The sequence below is a fragment of the Colias eurytheme genome, chromosome 29 (assembly GCF_061535395.1).
Source record: "Colias eurytheme isolate Ceu_HAF_F1 chromosome 29, ilColEury1 Martin Lab GWU primary, whole genome shotgun sequence".
NCBI lineage: Eukaryota > Metazoa > Arthropoda > Insecta > Lepidoptera > Pieridae > Colias > Colias eurytheme.
The window spans coordinates 2,535,367-2,560,835 of NC_143008.1; the positions used below are offsets into that span (position 1 = coordinate 2,535,367).

General features: G+C 34.5%; 2 protein-coding genes and 1 long non-coding RNA gene across 3 annotated transcripts in view; 1 reads left to right on the plus strand and 2 right to left on the minus strand.

Moving 5' to 3' along the window:
- Nucleotides 1-3,942: 3,942 nt before the first annotated feature.
- On the minus strand, nucleotides 3,943-4,893 carry LOC149896095 (uncharacterized). Its single transcript, XR_016458407.1, has 2 exons — nucleotides 4,640-4,893; nucleotides 3,943-4,183 (listed from the first exon to the last, which is right to left on the minus strand). It is a non-coding gene; the product is annotated as an uncharacterized LOC149896095 (long non-coding RNA).
- A 2,285-nt stretch (nucleotides 4,894-7,178) lies between these two features.
- Nucleotides 7,179-13,267, minus strand: LOC149896096 (uncharacterized). Its single transcript, XM_090117914.1, has 3 exons — nucleotides 13,192-13,267; nucleotides 7,840-8,355; nucleotides 7,179-7,591 (listed from the first exon to the last, which is right to left on the minus strand). The coding sequence occupies exons 1-3, from the start codon at nucleotides 13,265-13,267 to the stop codon at nucleotides 7,179-7,181; spliced, it is 1,005 nt and encodes a 334-aa protein (XP_089974040.1).
- Nucleotides 13,268-13,686: 419 nt separating this feature from the next.
- Lrrk (Leucine-rich repeat kinase) overlaps nucleotides 13,687-25,469 on the plus strand; it is an 89,637-nt gene continuing 77,854 nt past the window's right edge. The window contains 4 exon segments of the mRNA XM_090118405.1: nucleotides 13,687-13,822; nucleotides 13,922-13,978; nucleotides 16,175-16,366; nucleotides 16,904-17,069. Of these exon segments, the coding sequence (XP_089974531.1) occupies nucleotides 13,928-13,978; nucleotides 16,175-16,366; nucleotides 16,904-17,069 (409 nt within the window). The 5' untranslated portion in view covers nucleotides 13,687-13,822; nucleotides 13,922-13,927.

Below are 25,469 nucleotides of genomic sequence, written 5' to 3' on the forward strand. Positions count from 1 at the left end.
GACGTCAATCGCCATCAAATGTCACTCAATCAATATTATCGGTTATGCGTGTTAATTATTGGAAGAAGAAGCGTATAAATTATTATCACAGTTGACAGATATATACTACGTACATACAGTTAGGAAACTAAGCCCCTGCGATGAAATTATGCCGTATAGCTATAGGGCTGTTACCTTTTTGATATTTAACCGACTTCAAAAATAAAGGAGGAGGTTATCAATTCGGCCTGTATATTTCTGTTTGCTTTTTTTCTACAGTCGATTTTGTGGTAATTTTGAGATTAAAACTCGTTAAAATACAAAAATGGTGTAGCCTAAATATGAATTTACAAGAAGAAACAATCCGAATTAATACACCTTGTAAAAGTAGGTAAATACGTTTTTATCAGTGCTATATTTCGAAATCTTGTTTTGTTATGGACGCCGAAGGTTATATTTTAATGTACCTAAATTATTTATAGTCCGGGATACATCGCCCATTTTTGCAAGTGATTACTATCAAGCTAATTTTTCGTGAGTTGCTTTATTTTGATGAGATGCCCAATAATTTCATGTACGAAACTCTCGATTGTGGTGGCTTACAGAGGTAACAAGGATAAAAATTTTTGATTTGACGGTTCTCAAATATTTATTACGCAATTTGTAGGACAATATGTCTGTTGAATTATATAAGTATTAAATAAGTGAAAATAAAAAAATCAGATTTATGATGACTTCGTTATCGATACACATTGGAAAGGGGGACTCTTTGATCAATCTTTGATTTATAGTATGTGGTGATTTTAATATTGATTTACTTTTACAAACACAAACGGCTACACGAATTGTTAATTTATTTCAGTCATTTAATCTATATAAACTTTTTAGCGAACCCACACGAATTACACCTACTTCTGCAACCTGTATTGATAATATATACTGTGACTGCATCTGTTTAGAGAAAAATATTCTCAATACATTGACTTCGGATCACTGTGGCCAGAAAGTAGTTTTTGAATGGGATTGCATACCTACATTTAAAAGGATTAATGTTAGGCCTATAACTAAAAAAGGCATTAACAAATTTAGAGATAATATTAATAAAAACCTGCCCGTACTGAATGATCAATCCTGTCATAATAATCCTTGTGAAATGTTTAAAAATCTTTTTAATTTAGTGCATAATGAATTTGAAAAAATATTTAAAGTTAAATCTTTAAATATTACCAAGGATTTACCATTTAGTAAATGGGCGACACCTAGCATACATAGGTGTAGGATCGTTCTTTATGAGTTATATGGTATGAAGTAAGGTATGAAGCAATATAATAAAAACCCATCTTTTCTTAATTATGTTAGAAATTACTCAAAAACTTTTAAAATTGTTTGTTTTACTGCGAAGCGTTTGTATATCAGAGATAAAATACGCGACTCGGATAATAAAGTTAAAACAGTTTGGTCTATTATTAATGGTGAAATGGGTAAAAGCAAATCAAGTAATACCATAAAACTTGTTAATAATGGCATGGTTATTGACAAAAATGTTGATGTTGCGCTTGCATTTGAAGATTTCTTTATTAGTGTCCCTGCTAGCATTACTAATAATTTAAATTCGTCTTCAGCACTTGCAGAGACCTTTTTGAGGGACCATGTTGCGGGGTGCAGCACATTATTTGAATTGCGACACGTAACTGCTAATGATATTGTTACAGCCTTTAAGACACTAAATTTAAAAAATACCTGTGATCTTTGGGGAATGTCCGTAAATTTAGTTAATAATATAATAGAAAATATTGCGAAAAATTTAGCTTTCATATTTAATAAGTGTTGTGACTATGGTACATTTCCTAATTTACTAAAGCTTAGTAAAGTTATACCTCTTTTTAAGAAGGGCGATCAAGAAGACTGTAACAATTATAGACCTATCTCTATTTTACCAACATTAAGTAAGGTATTCGAGAAGTTAATATTAAACCAATTGAGTAGTCATTTTGCATCTAATAATTTACTGCACACCAAACAGTTTGGTTTCACAAAGGGGCGCTCAACCACAGATGCTGGAGTTGCACTTCTAACACATATATATAAGGCATGGGAAAACTCAAAAAATGCTCTGGGGATATTTTGTGACCTCTCCAAGGCATTTGACTGCGTTGAACATTGTACTTTGTTACGTAAACTTAATCACTATGGAATTAAAGGAAAAGCCCAGAACCTCATAGCGTCATACCTGCATGATAGGATACAGACTGTAGTTGTTAATGGAGAACGTTCTAGCGGTGCGTCAATTAACATTGGTGTTCCACAGGGGTCAATTTTAGGTCCCTTCCTGTTCTTGGTATATATCAATGATCTTCCCTATTATTTGCAGGATAGGTGTGAAATAGTTCTGTTTGCAGATGATACCTCATTAATTTTTAATGTGGATAGGCATGACCCAAATGTTGACGAAGTGAACAGTGCTCTTTTACACATATCTGAATGGTTTACTGCCAATAATTTATTATTAAATGCCAAAAAAACCACTTGTGTTGAATTTTTACTTCCTAATGTAAAAAAGTTGAACAGAGGTATTACCTTGAACGGGGAGGTATTGCATCCTACTGAGTCTACTGTATTTCTAGGGTTAACATTGGACGAGAAACTACAGTGGGGAGCCCATGTCAACACCGCTGCAGGTAAGCTCAGTTCTGCTGCATATGCAGTCCGAAAAATAAGGCATCTCACCGATGAAGATACGGCTAGATTGGTTTATTTCAGCTACTTTCATAGCATTATGTCCTATGGAATTCTACTGTGGGGCAGGGCTGCAGATATAGAAACTATATTTATCTTACAGAAAAGAGCCATTCGCTCTATATATAATTTACGTGCTCGGGACTCACTAAGAGATCATTTTAAGAATACTGGTATCCTTACTGTACCATCACAGTATATATTTAATAATATTTTGCATGTACACAAAAGCTCTGACTTACACACAAGAGTAGGAGATTATGGCACAAGGAACAGGAATAGAATTGAACTGCCATTTTTCCGATTAGCTAAAGTTAAAAATTCATTTATGGGTCAAGGTATACGCTTATACAATAGAATTCCTCACAATATTAAAGAGTTTAGTAGTTCTAAATTTAAAACTTACATAAAAAATGTACTAGTTCAGAGAGCGTACTACAGTATTCAGGAATATATGGACGATAAAGACCCATGGAGGGTTGTCGCGTAAAAACCACAGGCCAGTTCTTTGGCATATTATGTAGTTAGATATAAGTTACATATTATGTAAATTTATTGACATTATTTTAAAAGAGCAACTATGGAGTTTCTTGTCGATTCTTCTCCATAGATACTGCTTTCCGAATCGGTGGTAAATGTTAAAAATACTATGTAATGACGATTCGAAAGTGCTACTAAATAGTAGTCTAATTGAATAAATGAATTTTTGAGTTTGAGTTTGAGTTTGAAACCATAGATTTTGTAGGACAAATATTTTTTCGAATAATTTAGATAATTATCTTGAGATTGAACAAAAAAACATTCAGTTAGTAACTAATTAATATTTGAGAACCATCAAATCAAAATATTTTATCCTTGTTAGGGTAACGGCACCAGTGGTCAGCCTCATAACAGCTTTTTGAAGTTTTGACAATTGCCATTTCTACAACAATCGTCGAATAAAAAAACGTACAACATGTATGGATTTATTGTTTATTGTAGTTTCGAATCAGTGTTTATCAAAAACAATAATTCTCTTAGTAAAATATATAATTAATTTTAAACAAAAAATGGCCCAGTGTCCCAGTGAACAGCCTCTAAAAACCAATAAACAGCCTTGTTGAACCCAGTGTTCAGCCTTTAGTAAGTATAACTAATTATGAGATCAAAATAAACAATGTTATATCAAAATCAACTATATTAATCACATTTTTATAGCAAAATGTTTAAAATGTATATCGCACATAATACAAATATTATTTTAAACATACTATTACAATCTCTTTGTGTCTTCTTATTTTCTAGGTACTTCTTATTATTTATCATAAAAACAGCAATAATTATTTTTAAAGAAATCAGCGATATTAGTTTATAATATTATTGATGTATCTATAATCCACAATATATATATGTAATTATAATCAACCACAGGAGGATCTCTTTCGGAGGATTTCTCTGGAGGATACTGTTGTCTTGGCGGCATTTTTAGCTAGAAAAAAGGGAACAATAATAACTTTTGGATATGAATACACATAATACAATTATTTCAGGTAAAACTTAACTAACATGAAGTATTACTTATAGATTTAAACACAAACATTCGAATTTATACTTCAAAAATTATTTCAATAACATCGTGGCTGAATACTGGATCATTGAGACCACAGATTGAGACCAAGTGGTCAGCCGCTTGAAAAAAATATTTTGAAATGCGGCTGACCACTGGGTTTTCTAACATTTAGGAATAATCCCAGTAATCAGCCCCAGGGGCTGTCCATTGGATCTTTCATAAAAAATCAGTATCCAATGGTCAGCCCCTCAAATTTTTAAGTAAAAAAACAATATTTTTTATCAAATTTCACAAAATTAAATGCTCTAAGTAATCTATAAAGTTATTATCTATAAAACACAATCACATTTCATACTAAAATATGTTATTTCTCACCTTTCAAAAGAGCACCACATGAAACAAAAAATATTGCAGACATGACACTTCTGCTCTTGTCGGCGGACAGCACCTGTACGAACGTGTTTACTTCTCTCCCCTGACCCCCTGCTGCTCCTATCGCGTGATGCATGAACCAATAACGAAACAGAGCTTCTATTAAGGTGCGCGTGATTTGGTTATTTTGATTATAGCGATATTTATGGCCAATAAACAACGCAATAGGCTGATCACTGGTGCCTGGCTGACCACTGGTGCCGTTACCCTACCTCTGGTAGCTACCACAATCGAGAGTTTTGTACATGAAATTATTGGGCATCTCATCAAAATAAAGCTACTCACGAAAAATTAGCTTGATAGTAATCACTTGCAAAAATGGGCGATGTATCCCGGACTATTATAATGCTTGATATTTGTATTAAGAAAGAAAGAAAGAAAGAAAGATCATTTATTTGACTCCACAATAATAATTAATAACAAACACAATTGACACAGAATACAATACTTAATTCAAATTAAAACAACACAACATGAAACAAAACAATACAAGTATAATAAATGAAAGAGTAAAATAAAATAAAATGAAGCCGAAAAGTGGAGCCAAGTCAGGTAGCCACTCAGCATAAGTTGCAATATAGTTGCAACGCTGATTTTCAGTGGCCCCTCCCTGTATGCCTACAAAATTATTTTTAAAACGATAAATTAAATTAATCCATCAGGCCCCGGAATCACAGACACAATAGAAAATCTATTGTGTCGCGGTCGGATCTGGCCGTTCGGGGCTCAATGGGTTAAATTAAAAAACACAAAATATACAGAAATAAATTAAAATTATTATTATACGAGCATAGAACCTCCACCTTTTTGTTTTAGGTTGAAAAATAAAATAGTTTGACAGGCTTAGTGCTTGACAAAGTGGTGATGCCACGTATCGATAAAAATACAATAATTTCATATAATATCTACATTCTACATATCTTTTATGTGTTTTATGTGTTTTAACATTTTGGTGAAATATATTATTTCAGTTTAATTTAAACACGTGCAAATAGATGAAGTTGATTTCGGCGATCATTTTAAAAATGCCACGTACTAATTGCGCAGTATTCGGCTGCTTGAATTCAACTATACCAATTATACCACCAGATGATTTTGTTCAATATGTCGAGAAAATGGATAACATTTTCGTTGCTGCTTTAAGAGAGAACACATAAACTGTAAAGTGGCTGAATTAATTTACAACGAATTAAACACAATCAGTTACTTAAAAAAAACTGTTCATAGGATTGAGAATATTTTACCTTATAAAATTTAACAATTAATTCCGAATTAGTCGTAGACCGTAGTAGACGAAAGTATATTTCAGTAAATAATTTGTTTTTTTTTCGAAGAAAGGCATATTTATGTAATGGTTATTTTAATATCTATACATATAATAAAATCGTAGGAAAGTCAAAACTGTAGATTGAATATTTTTTTACAAGAATACTTGGGACAATAGATACCGAAGCCAAAAATATAGTTAGGCTACAAACTGAAACAATCGATATTAATTATTTAACGTGAAGTCATTGACATCACTTTTCTATACTATGTATCTTTGTCATTCAAAATCTGTGGATGTGTCACCCGCTACTATCGATCCCCCTGAATACCCTCGTAAACACGCTTGATGGGGGGGGGGGAGCCATTTCGAACATTTTGTATGAAGTTTCCTTACTGTATGTATCTGTATATTGTGATAATATGAACAAATGTGGAACAAATCGTATTACACTCTTTTTTATAAACTATTGTTTAAACAAATATTATATTGGAAATATCACGTTACTAATAATAATCTTTGTACTCTATATAATCATCAATTACCTACCACTCAATTTGCTTTTTATTCAATTTTGATTTTAGTGAAGAGATTATATCCAATATAGAAGCTGTGCCCCGCGGTTTTGCTCCGCTACTGTCGGTCTTAGGGTGATGATATAAATTATAATAGTCTTCCTCGATAAATGGGCTATTTATCACTGAAAGAATTTTTCAAATCGGACCAGTAGTTCCTGAAATTAGCGCGTTCAAACAAACTCTCAGTTTTATAATATTACAAATTATAGCATCATGGTAAACATTAGTAATTATGAATTGATACTGGGATTATTTCAGTTATTACACATTTGAAAAAGCACATTTTGTTCCAGTCAGGTTAACTTAGTTCAAATAAAGAACGATACGCATATAAACATACACTTTATTGTTTAATAATATAAATTGGATGATATTATATGATATCACCCATACCTACAGTATGGGTGATATCATATGGTTTTTTATAATTATGTCATTAACAAAGTTGTACCTATACCTACAATAATTAAAATATGATTAAAATTAAACATTTTTAAAAGATGATAAAAGCATAAAGCATAATATCTTAAGGATATACTCTTAATAAAAGATTTTTAAGGCACACACGATTTATATCATGTCATACGTAATCTATACGCAATAGAAATCTATTAACATGATCGACAACAAATATTAATTACGAACACACGTGATCATTACACGTACACAAATTGTATACAATAGGTTTGCCAACAAAAAAGTAATTCCAAATAAAACCATTTTCATCATTGTCAGAAAAGCTTGTTTGAACTGTCTTGCTTTTCTTTACTGTTGACGAAGATATCTTCGAAGTTTGCTTCCGTTTTATCCCCCTATCCGAGATGTCAATTTTCGGAGTAGAACACATAAGAGGTTCTATACTATTTTGTGAATCAACTTCCGAATTAACTGATAATTCTGAAGCAGCATGACTCAATGAATTGGGATAACCAGTGGACGTATTTTCACTAATATATTCGGATACGTCTGTAGAATGTAGGATACTTCGTTTCTTTCTCGTGATATCTGGTTTTGGTACAGAGTCACCATCAGAATTATATTCACTTGCATCTGAAACAAAGTTATCATTGATTAAAATACAGAGCATTCGAAAACATTGATAGATAATAATTTATTGATTAACTTCGTGATAATAATGATTTAAAAATATCTATTGGGGTTTGCCTAACTTTATAACCTGACTTTACTGTATTATTAATTGATACTAATACACAGAGGCCGTAAGTCAAAACCAAATGTTGACATAAAATTAACGTAAATATTTGGACTATGGCTTTCAAATATGTGTTTTTTTGTACCTTCGGTGCTAGCAAGCTTAGGCAATTCAATAGATGGCGCTCTAGACCTAGAGGGGGAACAAGGTGCTGATATTATTTCGTCCTCACAAAGCTCTTGGTCAATGTCACGTGCATCAGAATTTTTTATACGTGATTTATTCGTTTCTGACGTTTCCTGTTCCACTATCACGCTTAACTCTTCAATTTCGACGCAACCGCTGGCTCCTGAAGACCCTTCCGTATTAAAATTATCAGAATTATATAAACATCGGAGATCATATATCTCTGGACTACTGTGTTTTTCTATAGCATTTAATTCCACTGATTCTTTGTCAATAGTATCAGATTTCGGGGCATCACACCCTCTTCGATCTGCCGATATCATTTCCTTCATTTTTTTCTCTAACTCCTGATAAAACTCTTCTGGGTCATCGACATCTTTTCTTTTAGGTACCACTTCAATATTTAGCTCTGGTAAATATTCAGTCGAGTCAGTACTGCTGCGTCGCTCTTGCGATTCTGGTATGGGAGATAACCCTGAAAGTAAATTAACAATGTTTTAGTTATTCAACCTTTTCTTTATTCTTCCGATCGCATTGTTATCATATAGTATACACAGTTAGTATAAAACAAAGTCGCTTTCTCTGTCCCAATGTCCCTTACTCCCTTTGTACGCTTAAATCTTTGAAACTACGCAACGGATTTTGATGCGGATTTTTTAATAGTAGTGATGCAAGAGGAAGGTGTATATGTATAACTAGAGGTCCACCCCGGCTTCGCCCGTGGTACATATTTCGCAATAAAAGGTAGCCTATGTCCTTTCTCGGGTATCAAAATATCTCCATACCAAATTTCATGCAAATTGGTTCAGTAGTTTAGGCGTGATTGAGTAACAGACAGACAGACAGAGTTACTTTCGCATTTATAATATTAGTATGGATAACATCCATTAAACAGTGGAGAAGTACTGTTATTTTTGAGGTTTCTATTTTCTAATGTGATGTCGTAAATAATTACATTTTTTCCGCTTACATTGCAAACGCAGGCTGAACCCTACGAGTTTTATCAAAATAATGTACTAAGTATTGTACACATTGAAAAGATCTACAGAAAAGTCCGCGATGGTATATGTCTATTAGTCCATTGAAAAGTTACATTTGGGGTCGCGTTTTTTAGAGGACGCAATTTTATTTTTTTGATGTGTAGGGGGGTCAGTGCGAAGCTATCACCAAGTTTGTGGGGTCGCCACCCTTGTCCCACGGCCGCCATCTTGAAAAGAGCGGTTGATATGGTTTTTACGATATATGTATCTCTTAAACTATTTATCTGATAAAAAAACATATTGTTAGCATTTTTTGTTGCAAATTAAATTCTCTACAACTTTAGTCCAATAACTTTTTGTCGTAGAACTATAAATAAATAAATTATAAGCGAAAATGTTCAGAAATTAGAGTACTCGCTTCAGAGCGCTGTAAAACCTTAGCTATTGACGTAATTAAAAAATGTTGTATATATCGGCGAAAGGTGTAGAATGTGAATCTATTTTCAAGCTGTGGGCGTTGTGTTGGGTAATCGAGCAAAGAAACACCTCAAATTCAAACATTTCTTTATTCAATTAGACTTCTTCTAGACACATTTACCACCGATTCGGAAAGCAGTATCTACAGAGAAGAACCGGCAAGAAACTCCATAGTTGCTCTTTTAATCATGTCAGTTTCACCATACAATACAGTCATTTTTAATACAATTAAGTATAACCACTAATAAAATAAATATCACAAATAAGTTATAGTAAGCTCGTAATAGATGTGCACTCTGCAACGGTCGGCGAACGAATGACCCGAGTGGACCCGAGTCGTGCACGCGCGCTGCTTTTTATCGGTTCGCCGTTCGTTATTTTTTAAAGCTTCGACGGTGGCGCCGTCATATATAAAAGTTGTTCCTCGAAAAACAATCTACAAATATGGTCTGATATAATTTCTTCGTAAAATGATAAAAAAAATTATCGAAAAATATAAATAGCTCTTATTTCTGAACATTTTCGCTTATAACTTTTTTATTTATAGTTCTTTGACAAAAAGTTACAGGACTAAAGTTGTAGAGAATTTAATTTGCAACAAATAATGCTAACAATGTTTTTTTATCAGATAAATAGTTTAAGTGATATACCGTAAAAACCATTTCAACCACTATTTTCAAGATGGCGGCCGTGGGACAAGGGAGGCGACCCCACAAACTTGGTTTTAGCTTCACAGTGACCCCCCCTACACATCCAAAAAATAAAATTGCGTCCTCTAAAAAACGCAAGATTAGGCCAAAAAAATGTAACATTTCAATCTTATGGATAACCCACAATAACTTTTTTTTGTCATTTACTTTTTACAAATAATGGTTAATTTTCGAAGCGATTTTAACCAATACAGCATTAATCCTTAACCAATTAAATACCTTGAATACATTGTTAATTGAATATAGATCTTTAAGGCCCTTTACACCGTATGATTTAAGTGAATATTTTCGATAAAAATTGCGGGACGTAGCGTTTGCGGCGGTACCGGCTGGCCGCCATTGCACCCGTGCGAAGCCGGGGCGGGTCGCTAGTTTATATATAAAGAATAGTTTATGAGCAAACATCCATACTAATATTATAAATGCGAAAGTAACTCTGTCTGTCTGTCTGTTACTCAATCACGCCTTAACTACTGAACCAATTTGCATGAAATTCGGTATAGAGATATTTTGATACCCGAGAAAGGACATAGGATAGGTTTTATCCCGGAAATCCTACGGGAACGGGTTTTTCTTTGAAAACGCGGGCGAAGCCGCGGGCGGAAAGCTAATATGAAAATAAATTATTATGCGAAAATCGTATGCAGTTAAATGAAAACTACAAACGAATACAAATAGACAAATAAATATACTTCATATATTATTAAGTAAATAATACATACAATATACTTATAGAAACGTGTAGGTAGATAAATAAATAAATCTGACTAAATGTCAGATTCTCCAAAAATTTTGCACTATCTGCATGATTTCGTCTTCATCGTGCCCGGCCATTCGAAAATTATATCATTATACAACAATAAACTTTGCTAGCGCGATTCAATTCTTCTCAATAGCGTGTAGTAGCGACATCTATTTTCACTGACCGAAGCTACTTGATACTCGACATAGTATATAGTCTATGCTCGACAAAGCATTTTTCTCTGAGATGATTTTTATTTTTCTATAAATAAAAGTGTTCTTAAATGTGTATCCAGGTGCGCGTCCGCGAGTTCTACATCGCGATGCAGCGTTGCCCTTACATCCACGAGATGAAGGAGCGGCTGCTTGGCGCGCCAACAGACGGGGTTGAACGCGAACGCGACCAGAGAGAGCAGAGCGAGTCGTCGCCGCCGCCCATAGACCCGCAGGTCGGCACCATCGTCAAAGTGAAGATCATCCATCGTCATTCACTGTTTATTCTATTTTTTAATTTCAAAGTTCTGTGCTATCTGTGTCATGAATTTAATCACAGAATTTAAGAGCGCATATTCTATTTAACGCAAGTCAAAAACTCCGCGATCTATTACGATAGATCGCGGCTTGCGCTATCCTTTTACTATGAACAGCATAGGTCCGCAGGAGAGCGCCGAGCAACATGTCCTCTCTCTGGAAAGGCTCGCTGCCGACTGATTTTAATCGGGTCGCGCGCAGTGTTTTATAGTACTTTAAAAAAAATTGTAGAAAAATAATAGAGGTACCTTAGTTGATTTTTTAAATTTTATCTTATAAGTAAGACATTCTTTTATTGCAATATGTATAAATTATATTCAATAAAGTCAAATATCTTGGTGAAAATAATAATTTTGTCGACTATAATTTCTAAAAAAATTCACATTGTTCGGATTTTAATTTCGTAAGTTAGGAGTCCAAAATAAAAAAATCTTTTAACTAACTATTTTAATAAGGATTTTTGCAGTTAGTTAAAAATAATTGTGTGTTAGATCTGTCAGCAATTTCAGATATTTTTAGCTTCGAAATTGACACTAAAAGTGAAATCAAGTAATCATCGGATCAGTTATCTTGATGGTATTCAGAAAGACTGTATTAATTGAAAAAAACTCTTAACTAACTACATAGACAATAAAATTTCCTAAAATTATTAGTAATTCATATGTTTGTAAGATAAGTGATTGATGGACAATCTGGTTTGAAAAATCACATATTTGAGCCAAACAGCGCACGGACCGCGTACACAGCCTTAATACATGGTTCAAAGCGAAAAGGAATAATTTAAAAATAAAATTTTATGCATTAATCAACCGAGAATCAAAATAAAAAAAAAACAAAGTGTGATTTTATTAAAAAAAAAAATGTTTTGGTAGGTGTATTGCTTAATTTTTGCCTGCTATAATTCAAACATCTATACTTCTATAATCTATACTAATACTAATAATATTATAAAGAGGAAAAGTTTGTAAGTATGTATGTATGTATGTATGTATGTATGGTTTTCACGCATAAACTACTGGACCGATTTCAAAAATTCTTTCACCATTAGAAAGCTGCATCTTTACTGAACAACATAGGCTATATTGCATTTTCAAAAAAATTAGAGATCCTTACCAAAAATGCAATAATGTAACCCAAGGTGTAAAAAATTCCTCAATAAAACTTCTGTCATCGCGTGCGCTGCGGAATCTATTGAAGATAGAACAAAAAAATGTTCTACGGTATTATAGAATGGATCAATATCTACAAGAAAGTCCGCGATACCATATGTCCATCTTCAGTAGTTATGTTACTACAACAACTTTTTTACGTTTTCAAAGTAAATAGAAGTGCCGACAGTAATCAAACCATGTTATCCATACACATATATTAATCCTTATCCCATTAAATGATGTTTTATTATAGACTGTTTCAATACCAGCAAAATACTTTTTAATGAAAAAACCTAAGGAAAAAACTTTGATATTCCATTCAAAAGATATAACGAATTTTTAAAAGTGTCAATCTACAGAAAATAGTAGGTATACTGTTTAATACAATGAGCAGGCGTAGTGCGGGAAGGGGTGAAGGTGATTTTCATGTGATTAAAAATTAAACCTATAGTCCGACCTATAGTAGACTTTTCACTGTCACGATATCGCTATCGCTATGCGGGTAAAACCGCAGGGCATTGCTAGTAAACTATAAGTATCTTTTGCACATGATATAGGGATATGAGGGCATAGAAGTGGACTTCATCACAGGGCCGTAGCTAGTCGAATTTAAGGTAGGGCAGCGGTTCATCATCATTATCTCCAGCAAAATTAGCCATAAGAGGTTAAAAATAGAGCTACAGGCTTCTATTTTGATAAAATAAATATTGTCTCAACTTACTTGGTTCGTCCTCAAAATACTTTCTTGCCAAATACCACTTCTTTCGCTCCCAGTCTTCATTACTTAAGCGTAACATATTTAAATAGAGTTTTGTTTGACTGAATAATTAAATGAGACACCTTTTGTTATAATAATCTCTAAGAGGGTAGACGTGAATTAAAAGAATTCTAATTACGATGATCTGGGATCGGGAGTTGCCATTTGAAAAAAAAAGAAGAAGAAGAAGAATTACGATGATAGTCATGGACTCATGGCTAAACTGTGAACACGAAATGAAATGAGATAACTAAATAAACACATTTTATTATGTGTACAAATTTTATTTATCCCCATAAAAATTCGCCAGTGTGATTCGTTTTTGGTTCAAGTAGTCACAAAATTCATCGATACCTACTTATATAATTATTAACAAAGCGGGAATTTAAAAATATGAAGTATCCGAACGATATCATCTGAAAACTGTCACCTTTGACAGCATTTGTCATTAACTTAGCTTTTCAAATCGATAATATGTATTGAATTTAAAAATAATAAATTTCATAATTTCTTCTCTACAAAACCTAACTATAAAAGTTTAATTTTATAACCTGATGCCAGATACAAAAGCATAAAAAGTGTTTCTTTCACAAAAGTTCGTTGAATATTATTTTTCGCATATTATATGGCTGCAACGCTCGAGCGATTTGTGTAGCCGGAAATGTTGGATAAAACTAAAGTATTTTGTTTGTAGGTGACAATGGACCTTTCCCCAGACGAAGAACACTTCCAAGGTCGATTGCTGCATCAGGTATGTTATACAATACGTAGTTTTATATCAATTTGAAAGTATCTTTTACCGAAACAATAGTGGGGGTGTTTCGCAATTTTATCTGAATTATAGAACCATATTGTCATTGTGTTTATTATGAAACATACGTAAAATACATAAAAGTACATATTATAAGTTTCTATATTCTAATTCTATTCATGTGTAAAACTATGTTTTAGAAGTATGTATGTACTTCTCTTATCACTACATAGTATAAAACAAAGTCGCTTTCTCTGTCCCTATGTCCCTATGTATGCTTAAATCTTTAAAACTACGCAACGGATTTTGATGCGGTTTTTTTTAATAGATAGAGTGATTCAAGAGGAAGGTTTTAGTATATAATTTATTATGTTTTAGACAAAGCGGGCGAAGCCGCGGGCGGAAAGCTAGTTAAGAAATAAACTGAAGGACATTTCTTTATTTAAAAATTGGCCGATAAGGCTCATATTTAATTTATTGATCAATTTATTTACATAAATATCTTACATCTTGTACATGTTAAAAATAAAAGTATAATATTAAATACGCAATAAGCTAGTTAACAAGAGAGAGTTTTAAGTATTTACTTAATTACTAGCAGTCCGCCCCGGCTTCGCCCGTGGTACATATTTACATTTTCTCTACGTAAGAACCATCCTCGTACTTCAAGGAATATAATAAAAAAGGAATTAACGAAATCGGTTCAGCCGTTCTCAAGTTATGCGCTTACCAACACATTTTGGGATTCATTTTTATATTATAGATAATAATATATATATATTAACAATAAATTCTATATTGCCCATATTATAAGAAAGATAGTTTTTGAACTTAACTGTAAGGTTAAAACCTTTTAATTCTGTTTATCAATTTTGTAGATTCCAAGTGATCTAGTGTAGTCTACACTAATATTATAAAGAGGAAAACTTTGTTTGTTTGTTTGTTTGTAATGAATAGGGTCATAAACTACTGGACCGATTTTAAAAATTCTTTCACCATTCGAAAGCTACATTATCCACGAGTAATATAGGCTATATATCATCATGCTAAGACCAACAGGACCACTAATGCGGGTGAAACCGCGCGGCACAGCTAGTACATTATAAAGCGAATTAAAATTAAATATACTCGTAAAATGTTAAGCTGCGTTACTGAGATACATATAAGAGCGTGTTTAAAATATTTAATTTATAAAATAGAGTGTTACAAGGGGAGGAAAGGCAGTTAAAATCTTCAAAAATTGTGTAACATAATACTTGAACACTCTCTAAATGGTGAAACATGTCATTCCTTATAATTTCTACTAATTGTACAGGCGCTGCCGTGAACAATAAGCTAGTAATATTATTTGATGGGAATGTACAGATCTTTTCATTTGAAAGAAAGAAGAAAGAAAACATTTAAATTTGTTTGTCTTTCTGTCATGATGCAACAGGGTTATTTTTAACATGCTTACTGTACAAGTCACGAAAGATGACTACAAATGGCGGCCGTCTGCGCACGTACACTCATGAAGAAAAGACTTAAGACAAAATAATATTGTAATAACTCAGGCCCCGGAACCACAGACACAATAGAAAATCTAATGTGTCGTGGACCGATCGGGCCACTCGGGGCTCAATGGGTTAATGTTGGTTAAATAATTTGTGTAATGTTGTAAATGCTGGTTATGCAAAACCAAAAATTTTTCTTTTCTTCATGAGTGTATGTGAGCAGACGGCCTTTTTAAACTATGCAAGCCTAACTTAGGTAGTATAAACTACACATAGGTAATATAAAACAAAAGCTCGCTTTCCGCCGTTTGTGTGTCTGTATGCTTAGATCTTTAAAATTACGCAAGAGATTTAGATGTTTTTTTTTATATAAAGATTAAAGATAGTGTAATTCAAGAGGAAGGTTTTAATATTAAATTTATTAGGTTTTAAACAAAACTGGCGAAGCTGAAAAGCTAGTTATATAAGTTTACTAGCTTTCCGCCCGCGGCTTCGCCCGCGTTTTCAGAGAAAACCCCGCATAGTTCCCTTTCCCGTGGGATTTCCGGGATAAAACCTATCCTATCTCTCAAGTTGGATCGAACTGCACATGGTGTGCGAATTTTATTATAATCGGTTAAGTGGTTTAGGAGTCCATTGAGAACAAACATTGTGACACGGAATTTATATAGGTATAAATTAAGATTATCTACGCAATACACAGGCAGCACTATGGGACAATCTGGAGCTAGTCCAAGAGCTGCTAGCCGGCGGGGCGCACGGGGACGCGAGGGACGAGCACAGCCGCACCGCGCTGCACGCCGCAGCGCTGGCTGAGCGGAGCCGCTGTCTGCCGGCGCTGTGTGCGAGCGGGGTGGACGTTAATGCTAGATCTGATGATGATACGGGAGGGAAGGTGAGATAGGGACATGTATAGGGCAGGTCAAGGCTATATGGGATAATTTGGAGCTAGTCCAAGAGCTGCTAGCCGGCGGGGCGGACGCGGGGGACGAGCACGACGCTGTCTGCCCGCGCTGTGTGCGAGCGGGGTGGACGTTAATGCTAGATCTGATGACGATACTGCGGGCAAGGTAAGATAGGGACATGTATAGGGCAGGTCAAGGCTATATGGGACAATCTCGAGCTAGTCCAAGAGCTGCTAGCTGGCGGGGCGGACGCGGACGTGGGGGACGAACACCAATATTGTTATAACTTATAAGCAGTATCACTTATCAATTTGGAGTCTGTAATATTGCTGAATCACTGATAAATTTAAATAGTTTTATATATGGATGCCTTGGAGAAACACGTCGATTTTACTACTTGTTGCAAAGATAAAACTTAGAATGAAAGTGGAAATTATAGCGCTGTTGTCAGCGCGTACTAACGTCACAGTGCTGAAAGCGGCCATAGCCGTACACTTTTTGAAATAGAACTTTCTCATTTTACACAGACAGCGCTACACGTGGCGGCAGAATGCGGCCACGCTGAGAACGTCACAGCGCTGTTGTCAGCGGGCGCTGATATCACAGTGTTGACAGCGGCTGGGGACAGCGCGCTGACACTCGCTGAACGGTCGCGGCATAGACACGCTGCGAATGTGCTGCGAGATGCGAGAGGTCAGTGCAGTTTGGTGAAATTTTACTGTTATTTGATGATTGTCTTTATTTCATGTTTGATATGGTTTTATTACGTAGAAAAGTATGTTAAGGTGTTATTAGGCACGAAATTTTAAATTATTCATACTTTTTAACAACACCATAAAAAATTGCTGAATTGGTGGAGCCGCTCTCAAGTTTTACCCTACATAAATTTGGCGATTCGTTTTTTTTATTCGATAGATTGTGAAAATTTACATGACTAAAAAGTTGAGTTCTAGATTTGATTTGGAATTTACCGAAATAAAATGAATTTACATTCAATTAATATTAATTTTCATTAACAAATAACGGTGCATACTAAAAAACGGGTATAACTTTTACGCTAAATTTTATTTAGTAAAAAAATACATATTTAAATCTAGCTGTGCCGCGCGGTTTCACCTGCGTGGCTCCGCTCCTGTTGGTCTTAGCGTGATGATATATTATAGCCTATAGCCTTCCTCGATAAATGAGCTATCTAATACCGAAAGAATTTTTCAAATCGGACCAGTATTTCCGAGATTAGCGCGTTCAAACAAACAAACAAACTCTTCAGCACTATAATATTAGTATAGATTAAGTAAGGTTATATTTTATTATTATACTAGCTTCCGCCCGCGACTCCGTCCGCGCGGAAAAATTAAGATTTATTTTTTCTACGTATTTTTCCGGGATAAAAAGTATCCTATTTTATGCCCAGGATAATAAGGTATAATTATACCAAGTTTCATCGAAATCGAACCGTTAGTTGTCACGTGATGCCTTCACATACAGACAGACAGACAGACAGACAGACAAAAAATTTTTTTATCACATATTTGGGTTTGGTATCGATCCAGTAACACCCCCTGCTATTTATTTTTTCAATATTTTCAATGTACAGAATTGACCCTTCTACAGATTTATTATATGTATAGATTATTAACAATATCCATTTGAATAACCCATAACCACATAAACAGCATTCTTATTTATTAGTAACCGATCAGCGTGAATTTGTCCGCTTTGACTTATTTAGAGGTGTTTTTTTCAAGTTTAAGATTTTTTAACAATGTGTAATAGTATAGATATATGCAATATGCATGTATTTCTATGTTATTTATTTTGTATTCATGCATTTAACACTAGGTTTCCGCCCGCGGCTTCGCCCGCGCAGTCAAAGAAAAACCCGCACCCCGTGGGATTTCCGGGATTGCGTCATTTTCCCGGGATAAAAAGTAGCCTATGTCCTTTCTCGGGTATCAAAATATCTCCATACCAAATTTCATGAAAATTGGTTCAGTAGTTTAGGCGTGATTGAGTAACAGACAGACAGAGTTACTTTCGCATTTATAATATTAGTATGGATTATATTACAGTAAGTATGTTAATTTACCAAGTAGAGACATGTCTATCAACCTCAAACATTTATTTATGCAACTAGATTTCTAATTAAGCGAATAATCCAAATACATAATTGATATTTATTTAATGCAGTTTCTTCTCTTTAGAACATAATCAACAACAACATAAGTTTAATAAAACTGAATAAAAACCAGCCAAATGCGAGTCGGACTCGCGCACGAAGGGTTCCGTACTAAGGGGGGGGGTGCTTAATATTTTATTTTTAGTATTTGTTATTATAGCGGCAACAGAAATACATCATTTGAGAAAATTTCAGCTTTCTAGCTATCACGGTTTATGAGATACAGCCTGGAGACAGACAGACAACGATGTCTCAGAAAGAACCCTAAAAAATGATGAGATAAACCCATGAAATTATTGTATTGTCACCGATACTTCATAAGTGTCTAAATTTGATTAAATTAGTCCGTTTAAAGTTTCAGAGTCGGTCACATACAAACATACAGGTGAAGCTATTAAAAATCACGAAAATCGGTAAGTATAGCCTTTCTTGACTTTGTAGTTTTTTACGGGTTAACTAATTTTGTATAAACATATAATAATGGTAACATGAAACTAGTTTGATTAAATTTAATAAGGCTAAGCCAAGGTCACTTTAAGAGCAGGTGTAATTAGAACCTTTTTTTTTAATGGGGAAATCTTGCATAGATACCCACGGTCTCCGGGGAAGGGGCCGTGGGTTATGTCGGATTCCTACCGACCAAAACCCCACTGTGTTCCGTCAAGCCGCATCAACGACGGGGCCACGGGTATGGTAGAATTCTTCCGTGACCCCGTCAGCAGGTGTAATTAGACCCTACGGTTTATCCGCTCGTTGGTTGTTTGTTTTGAAGGTCTAAAAATATCTTCGTATACATATTACTTTCCGATGAAAAAAATACTAGTGTAGTGCTCCTGCTTTGCACGCATTGTGGACGTATAGTTTATAGATGTTCTTTATAGACTAGTTTTCATGCAACCGTGTTTTCAAAGAAAAACCCGCAGAGTTCCCGTTCTTGTGAAATTTTCGGGATAAAAAGTAGCCTATGTCTTATTCTGGGCCTTCAGCTACCTACCTACATACCAAATTTAATTGTAATCGGTCAAGTAGTAATAGCGTGAAAGCGTAACAAACATACATCATCCTCACAAACGAATTTATTTATAATACCTATTAGGTAAATAATATCGAAAATATTATGAACTAGCTTTCCGCCCGCGGCTTCGCCCGATTTGTCTAAAACCTAATAAATTATATACTAAAACCTTCCTCTGAAATCACTCTATCTATTTAAAAAAAATGCATCAAAATCCGTTGCGTAGTTTTAAAGATTTAAGCATACATACTACATAGGGACAGGAAAGTGACTTTGTTTTATACTATGTAGTGATGATAATGTTTCAAACATGCAGTAAAACAAATAAACATAAAAACGTTGAACCGTAACAATCGCCTGACTGAGGATGATAAATAATTTTAAATTGGTGATATCTTCAAAGATCATTACTCTAATAAACGCACGGGATGTTTCTCTGTATAAAGATGAATAAGTATCGAACTTTTTTTTATCGCATATGGCAGTATATGCGATAAAAAAAATTTTGTGTAACACCCTTATAAACCATATACGAGCAAATAAATATATTTGAATTTGAATTTGAATTATCTTTGGAAATAACTTTGTAATCTAGCGATTATTTTTATGTAAATAATATTAGGTGGATGATAAAAATGTGTATTGTATTTCGTCCTTAGAAAAAAGATTTTTATTCTATTAATTTTAGTACCTACTTTTAGAAAAAAAAACTTGATGAAAATGCAACTGAGACCAATCGAATACCTACCTTTTGAAAACGTTGTTTAATAAATTTTATTAGATCTAAAATCTTACCAAGTAGGGCAGAGTGGGCGATCGAGGTAATCGAGTTACAATGGGTCAAAATCTTTTCCATTTTCTTAATCAAAATCTCTAATTTCATAACTTTTATCTCGTGTGGTGCCAATGAAATTAGTCTTGTAGTCTAATAAAATCCTCCATAATCTATATAATCCTACTTCAATAGTATGTATAAAACAAAGTCGCTTTCCCTGTCCCTATGTCCCTATGTCCCATTGTACGCTTAAATCTTTGAAACTACGCAACGGATTTCGATGCGGTTTTTTTAATAGATAGAGTGATTCAAGAGGAAGGTTTATATGTATAATAACATCCAGTAAATAGTGGAGAAGTACTGTTATTTTTGAGGTTTCTAATGTGATGTCGTAAAAAATTACATTTTTTCCGCTTACATTGCAAACGTAGGCTGAACCCTACGAGTTTTATCAAAATAATGTACTAAGTATTATACACATTGAAAAGGTCTTCAGAAAAGTCCGTGATGGTATATGTCTATCTCTTATGGATAACCCACAATAACTTTTTTTTGTCATTTACTTTTTACGACAAATAATGGCTAATTTTCGATGCGATTTTAACCAATACAGCATTAATCCTTAACCAATTAAATACCTTGAATACATTGTTAATTTAATATAGATCTATATGGCCCTTTACACCGTATGATTTAAGTAAATATTTTCGAAGATATTACAGATTTAAAAATTGCGGGACGTAGCGTTTGCGGCGGTACCGGCCGGCCGCCTGGCTATCTATTTTATACCCGTGCGAAGCTGGAGCGGGCCGCTATGTTTTTATATACAACGTTCACAGTTTTTCTGTAGTGTATTTAGTATCAGCATTGCACCCGTGCGAAGCCGGGGCGGGTCGCTAGTATATTATAAATGCGAAAGTTTGTGAGGATGTATGTTTGTTATTCTTTCACGTAAATACTACTGAACCGATTACAATGTTTAGTATGTAGGTCTGAAGACCCAGAATAAGACATAGGCTACTTTTTATCCCGGAAATCCCTCAGGAACGGGAACTATGCGGGTTTCACTTTGCAAACGATGGCGAAGCCGCGGGCGGAAATCTAGAAAGAAAGAGTATTGTATTAATATTTCAATAATTTAATCACGCATATTTGTTTTGTATTTGAACTTCGATCGCTGGGCTGCCACTAATATAAATAAATTGCTACTTCCTTTGAAAATGGCATCGCGAAAGGCTGGTCCGATTTAGTTAAGTTTTTGTTTTGTTTCTCATTGTCAGAAGGTTTGCGAGAAACATACATACATACATGTTTTGGAAACTTACCGACCATTTAAAGTTCGCCTTTGACAGTTTGAGCGAAAAAATATTTTTTCCTTTTTAAATTGTATTGCTATATGGTTTTGGAGACGAATAAACGCATCTTTCTTTCTATTATTTATATTAATTTTTAAATCTAAACTAGTTTGTAGTTTTAATAATGTCCTATAATATTTATTATTATTTATTTATTTAATTTTATCTTCTATCCCATTATTGCGCAATAAATAAAGTGAAAAAGGTCAGGAGATAGAAGCATATAATATTAGAGGTTCCTTATGTTTTTTATAAATATTTTTAGGGTTCCGTACCTCAAAAGGAAAAAACGGAACCCTTATAGGATCACTTTGTTGTCCGTCTGTCCGTCCGTCCGTCCGTCCGTCTGTCAAGACCCTTTTTCTCAGGTACGCGTGGAGGTATGAGGCTGAAATTTATATCAATTACTCAGGTATACTGTCCCTTGAAGCTGTGAAAAAATCAAACTTCTAAGCCAACGCAATCAAAAGATACAGCCGTTTATGCCGCAAATTTTCGACACTTGCAAGGGAATCAAAACCTACAGGGTGCTTCTCGTGAACTCAGAATCTTGAAATTTGGTACGAAGCAACGTCTTATAGCATATACAGGGTGTCCCACTATTGGTATATTAAGCGCGAAAGGACTTGTAGTTTTACATACACTGATCACGTAAAAAATACTTAAACAACAAAATTACGTCAAAAATTTTTTGCTAAATTTTTCCTGAAAATCCATGTTTTCTTCTCTGACTTCGCGCAGCCGGCATATACCGCTTCTCTAATATGAGCATTTTGTCTATAAAAACATAATCTTAAACGATAGCTCACGTGCTGGTGGCAAAGTTGGGCGGGTTGCTTGTTATGGGTGTACACATAGAGTTTTAAGAATTCATCTATTTGAAAAAAAAAGGTGTCTGGAATTTTATAAGTATTTTTTACGTACTCAGCGTATGCAAAACTATGACCTCCTTTGAGCTTAGTATACCAACAGTGGGACACCCTGTATAAAGGAAAAATTATGAAAACCATAAATTTTTAGTTACATCACATAATATTTTTTTTTTAATAATTTTAAACTTACTACCCATTTCCTCATAAACGCGTAGAGGTATTAAATTGAAATTCATACCAAATACTCAGGTCTATAATACCTTTAAGCTGTAACAAAATCAAACTTCTATGTCAACGCAATCAAAAGAAACAAGGTTTGTACGGAACCCTCGGTGCGCGAGTCCGACTCGCACTTGGCCGGTTTTTTTTTTATTTTCTTCGCTTTGAATAATAAAAAATGTTTTAATTAATATTATGTTCTATTCACTAGTTTACTACTACCTTGTACAAGGAAAAATAAAATAAAAATTATCAATGTCTCTCAGAAAAAAGTTAACTTTCTATTACTGAAGTGAAGAAAAACTTTCAAGTACTATTCTCTATTTTCTACTCGCTTTTCTTCTCAGTACTTACTTCATTTTCAGTGTTGATTAATTTCATTAGGTACTTTATTCATAGTCCTACTAATATTATAAATGCGAAAGTTTGTGAGGATGTGTGTGTGTTTGTTACTCTTTCACGCAAATACTACTGAACCGATTACAATGAAATTTAGCACACATAACTTGGATTAACACATAGGATAGGTTTCATCCCGGAATTCCCACGGGAACGGGAACTATGCGGGTTTTTCTTTCAAAACGCGGGCGAAGCCGCGGGCGGAAAGCTACTAGTACATATTAGTACATACTTACGTTACCGTAACTTCTGTAACAACCTACTCAAAAAAGTGAGGCGAGTGTTCGAAGAAAAATTATTCGTCGAGGCCGGTAAGGACACTAAAAAAATGTGGGGAGCTGTCCGTAACGTGTTAGATCAGGATTCATGTACCTCATCATGCACCGAACTACTTAACACGCATAATAACCCACTGGATTCAGTTAACACCATAAATAGCTTCTTCGCCAGCGTAGGTAAAAATATGGCTAGTAAAATAAATGCAACAAGTCAACCCAAATTTACAAACTTAAGCTTAAATTGCTCAATGCCTAATTCGATAGTTTTCTTGGAGATCGATGAAAATACAGTTGATGGTATAGTAAGTAACCTTCGCATTGATAGTGCCCCTGGGTGGGATGGCATTACCCCCAAACTACTTAACGCTACCAGATCAAAACTAGTACCTCCCATCACACACATCTGTAATCTTGCTTTAACTTCGGGTATTTTTCCTACAGCTCTCAAAAAGGCTATCGTACATCCGGTTTACAAGGCTGGGGATAGAGATAGTATAAATAATTACAGACCAATTTCAGTACTGCCAGCTATCTCCAAAATTCTAGAAAGAATAATATACAAGAACATGAATAGCTACCTTGAGAAATATAAAATCATCGCTGACAATCAGTTTGGTTTTCGAAAAGGCATGTCAACAGAAAATGCAGTCGCCGCACTTCTAGAATTTTTAGTTAAAAATATAGACAACAAACTAAAGTGTATTGGCATATTCCTCGACTTGTCCAAAGCTTTTGATACTGTCTCTATCCCTATCCTACTAAAAAAGCTCGAGCGAATTGGTATCCGAGGAACGGCTTACAAACTACTTGAAGATTTCCTCTCGAATCGAACTCAATCCGTTAAGATTGGTAGTCACATCAGCACTGAAGAATCTTTGGAATTTGGCTTACCCCAAGGTAGTTTACTATCTCCACTCCTCTTTCAAATATATGTTAACGAACATTGCCAACTTGCTTATCCTTCTACACGTATCATAGCATATGCTGATGATACTGTCCTTTTGGTGAGTGGCCGTGACTGGGATGAGGCAAAGAAAGGAGCGGAAGGTGCTTTGAGTGTTGTTCAAAATTGGCTTTCTTCAAACTTCCTGAGTCTAAATGTTCAAAAATCTAAATTTATTACCTTTGCCAGTAAAATATCTGCCATTCCACCTGAACCCTCTTTCAAAATTTTAGCCCACTCGTGCGATAGAGTAAATACCTGCAATTGTCTATCTATAGATAGGGCCGACACAATTAAATATCTCGGAGTCTGGATAGACTCTTGCCTTTCCTGGAAACAGCACCTTAACGCTATCTCTTCACGAATAAGGAAGTTAATCTTTGTTTTTAAAAAATTACGAATCCCTGCTAATAAAGACGTTCTTAAAATAGTGTACACCGCATTATGCGAATCAATTATTGGTTACTGCATCACCGCTTGGGGAGGTGCTCCGAAAAACAATATTCTACAAGCCGAACGAGCTCAAAGAGCAGTGATTAAAACTCTTCTCAACAAACCCTTCAGATATCCAACGAAACAAGTATACACTGATTTTAAGGTACTTACTGTGCGCAAAATGTATATACTCCGGGCAATGATGAAGAAGCATAAAAGCCTTCCCGCAACTAAAAGTAAACTCTCAGATAAGAGGCGACCCCCGCCGATATGTCCAGTCATATATACAAATACTAAGCTTGCAAAAAGACATTACGACTACCTAAGTGCACATCTATATAATAAATTACATAAGATACTTAATATACACAACATGAACACATTACAATGTAAGTCCAACCTAACTAATTACCTTCTAGAGCTTAATTATGATGAATGTGAACACTTGTTAGATCACTATGTTATTTAATCCAAACTACAAACTAGAAAACACACACACACACACACACACACACACTCTTACACACACACGCACAACCACACACACCCACACACACACACACACTCAATACGTATATCCTTTCTTTTAAATTCTTTTAGATTTTTAGTTAAATTTCTCTCAT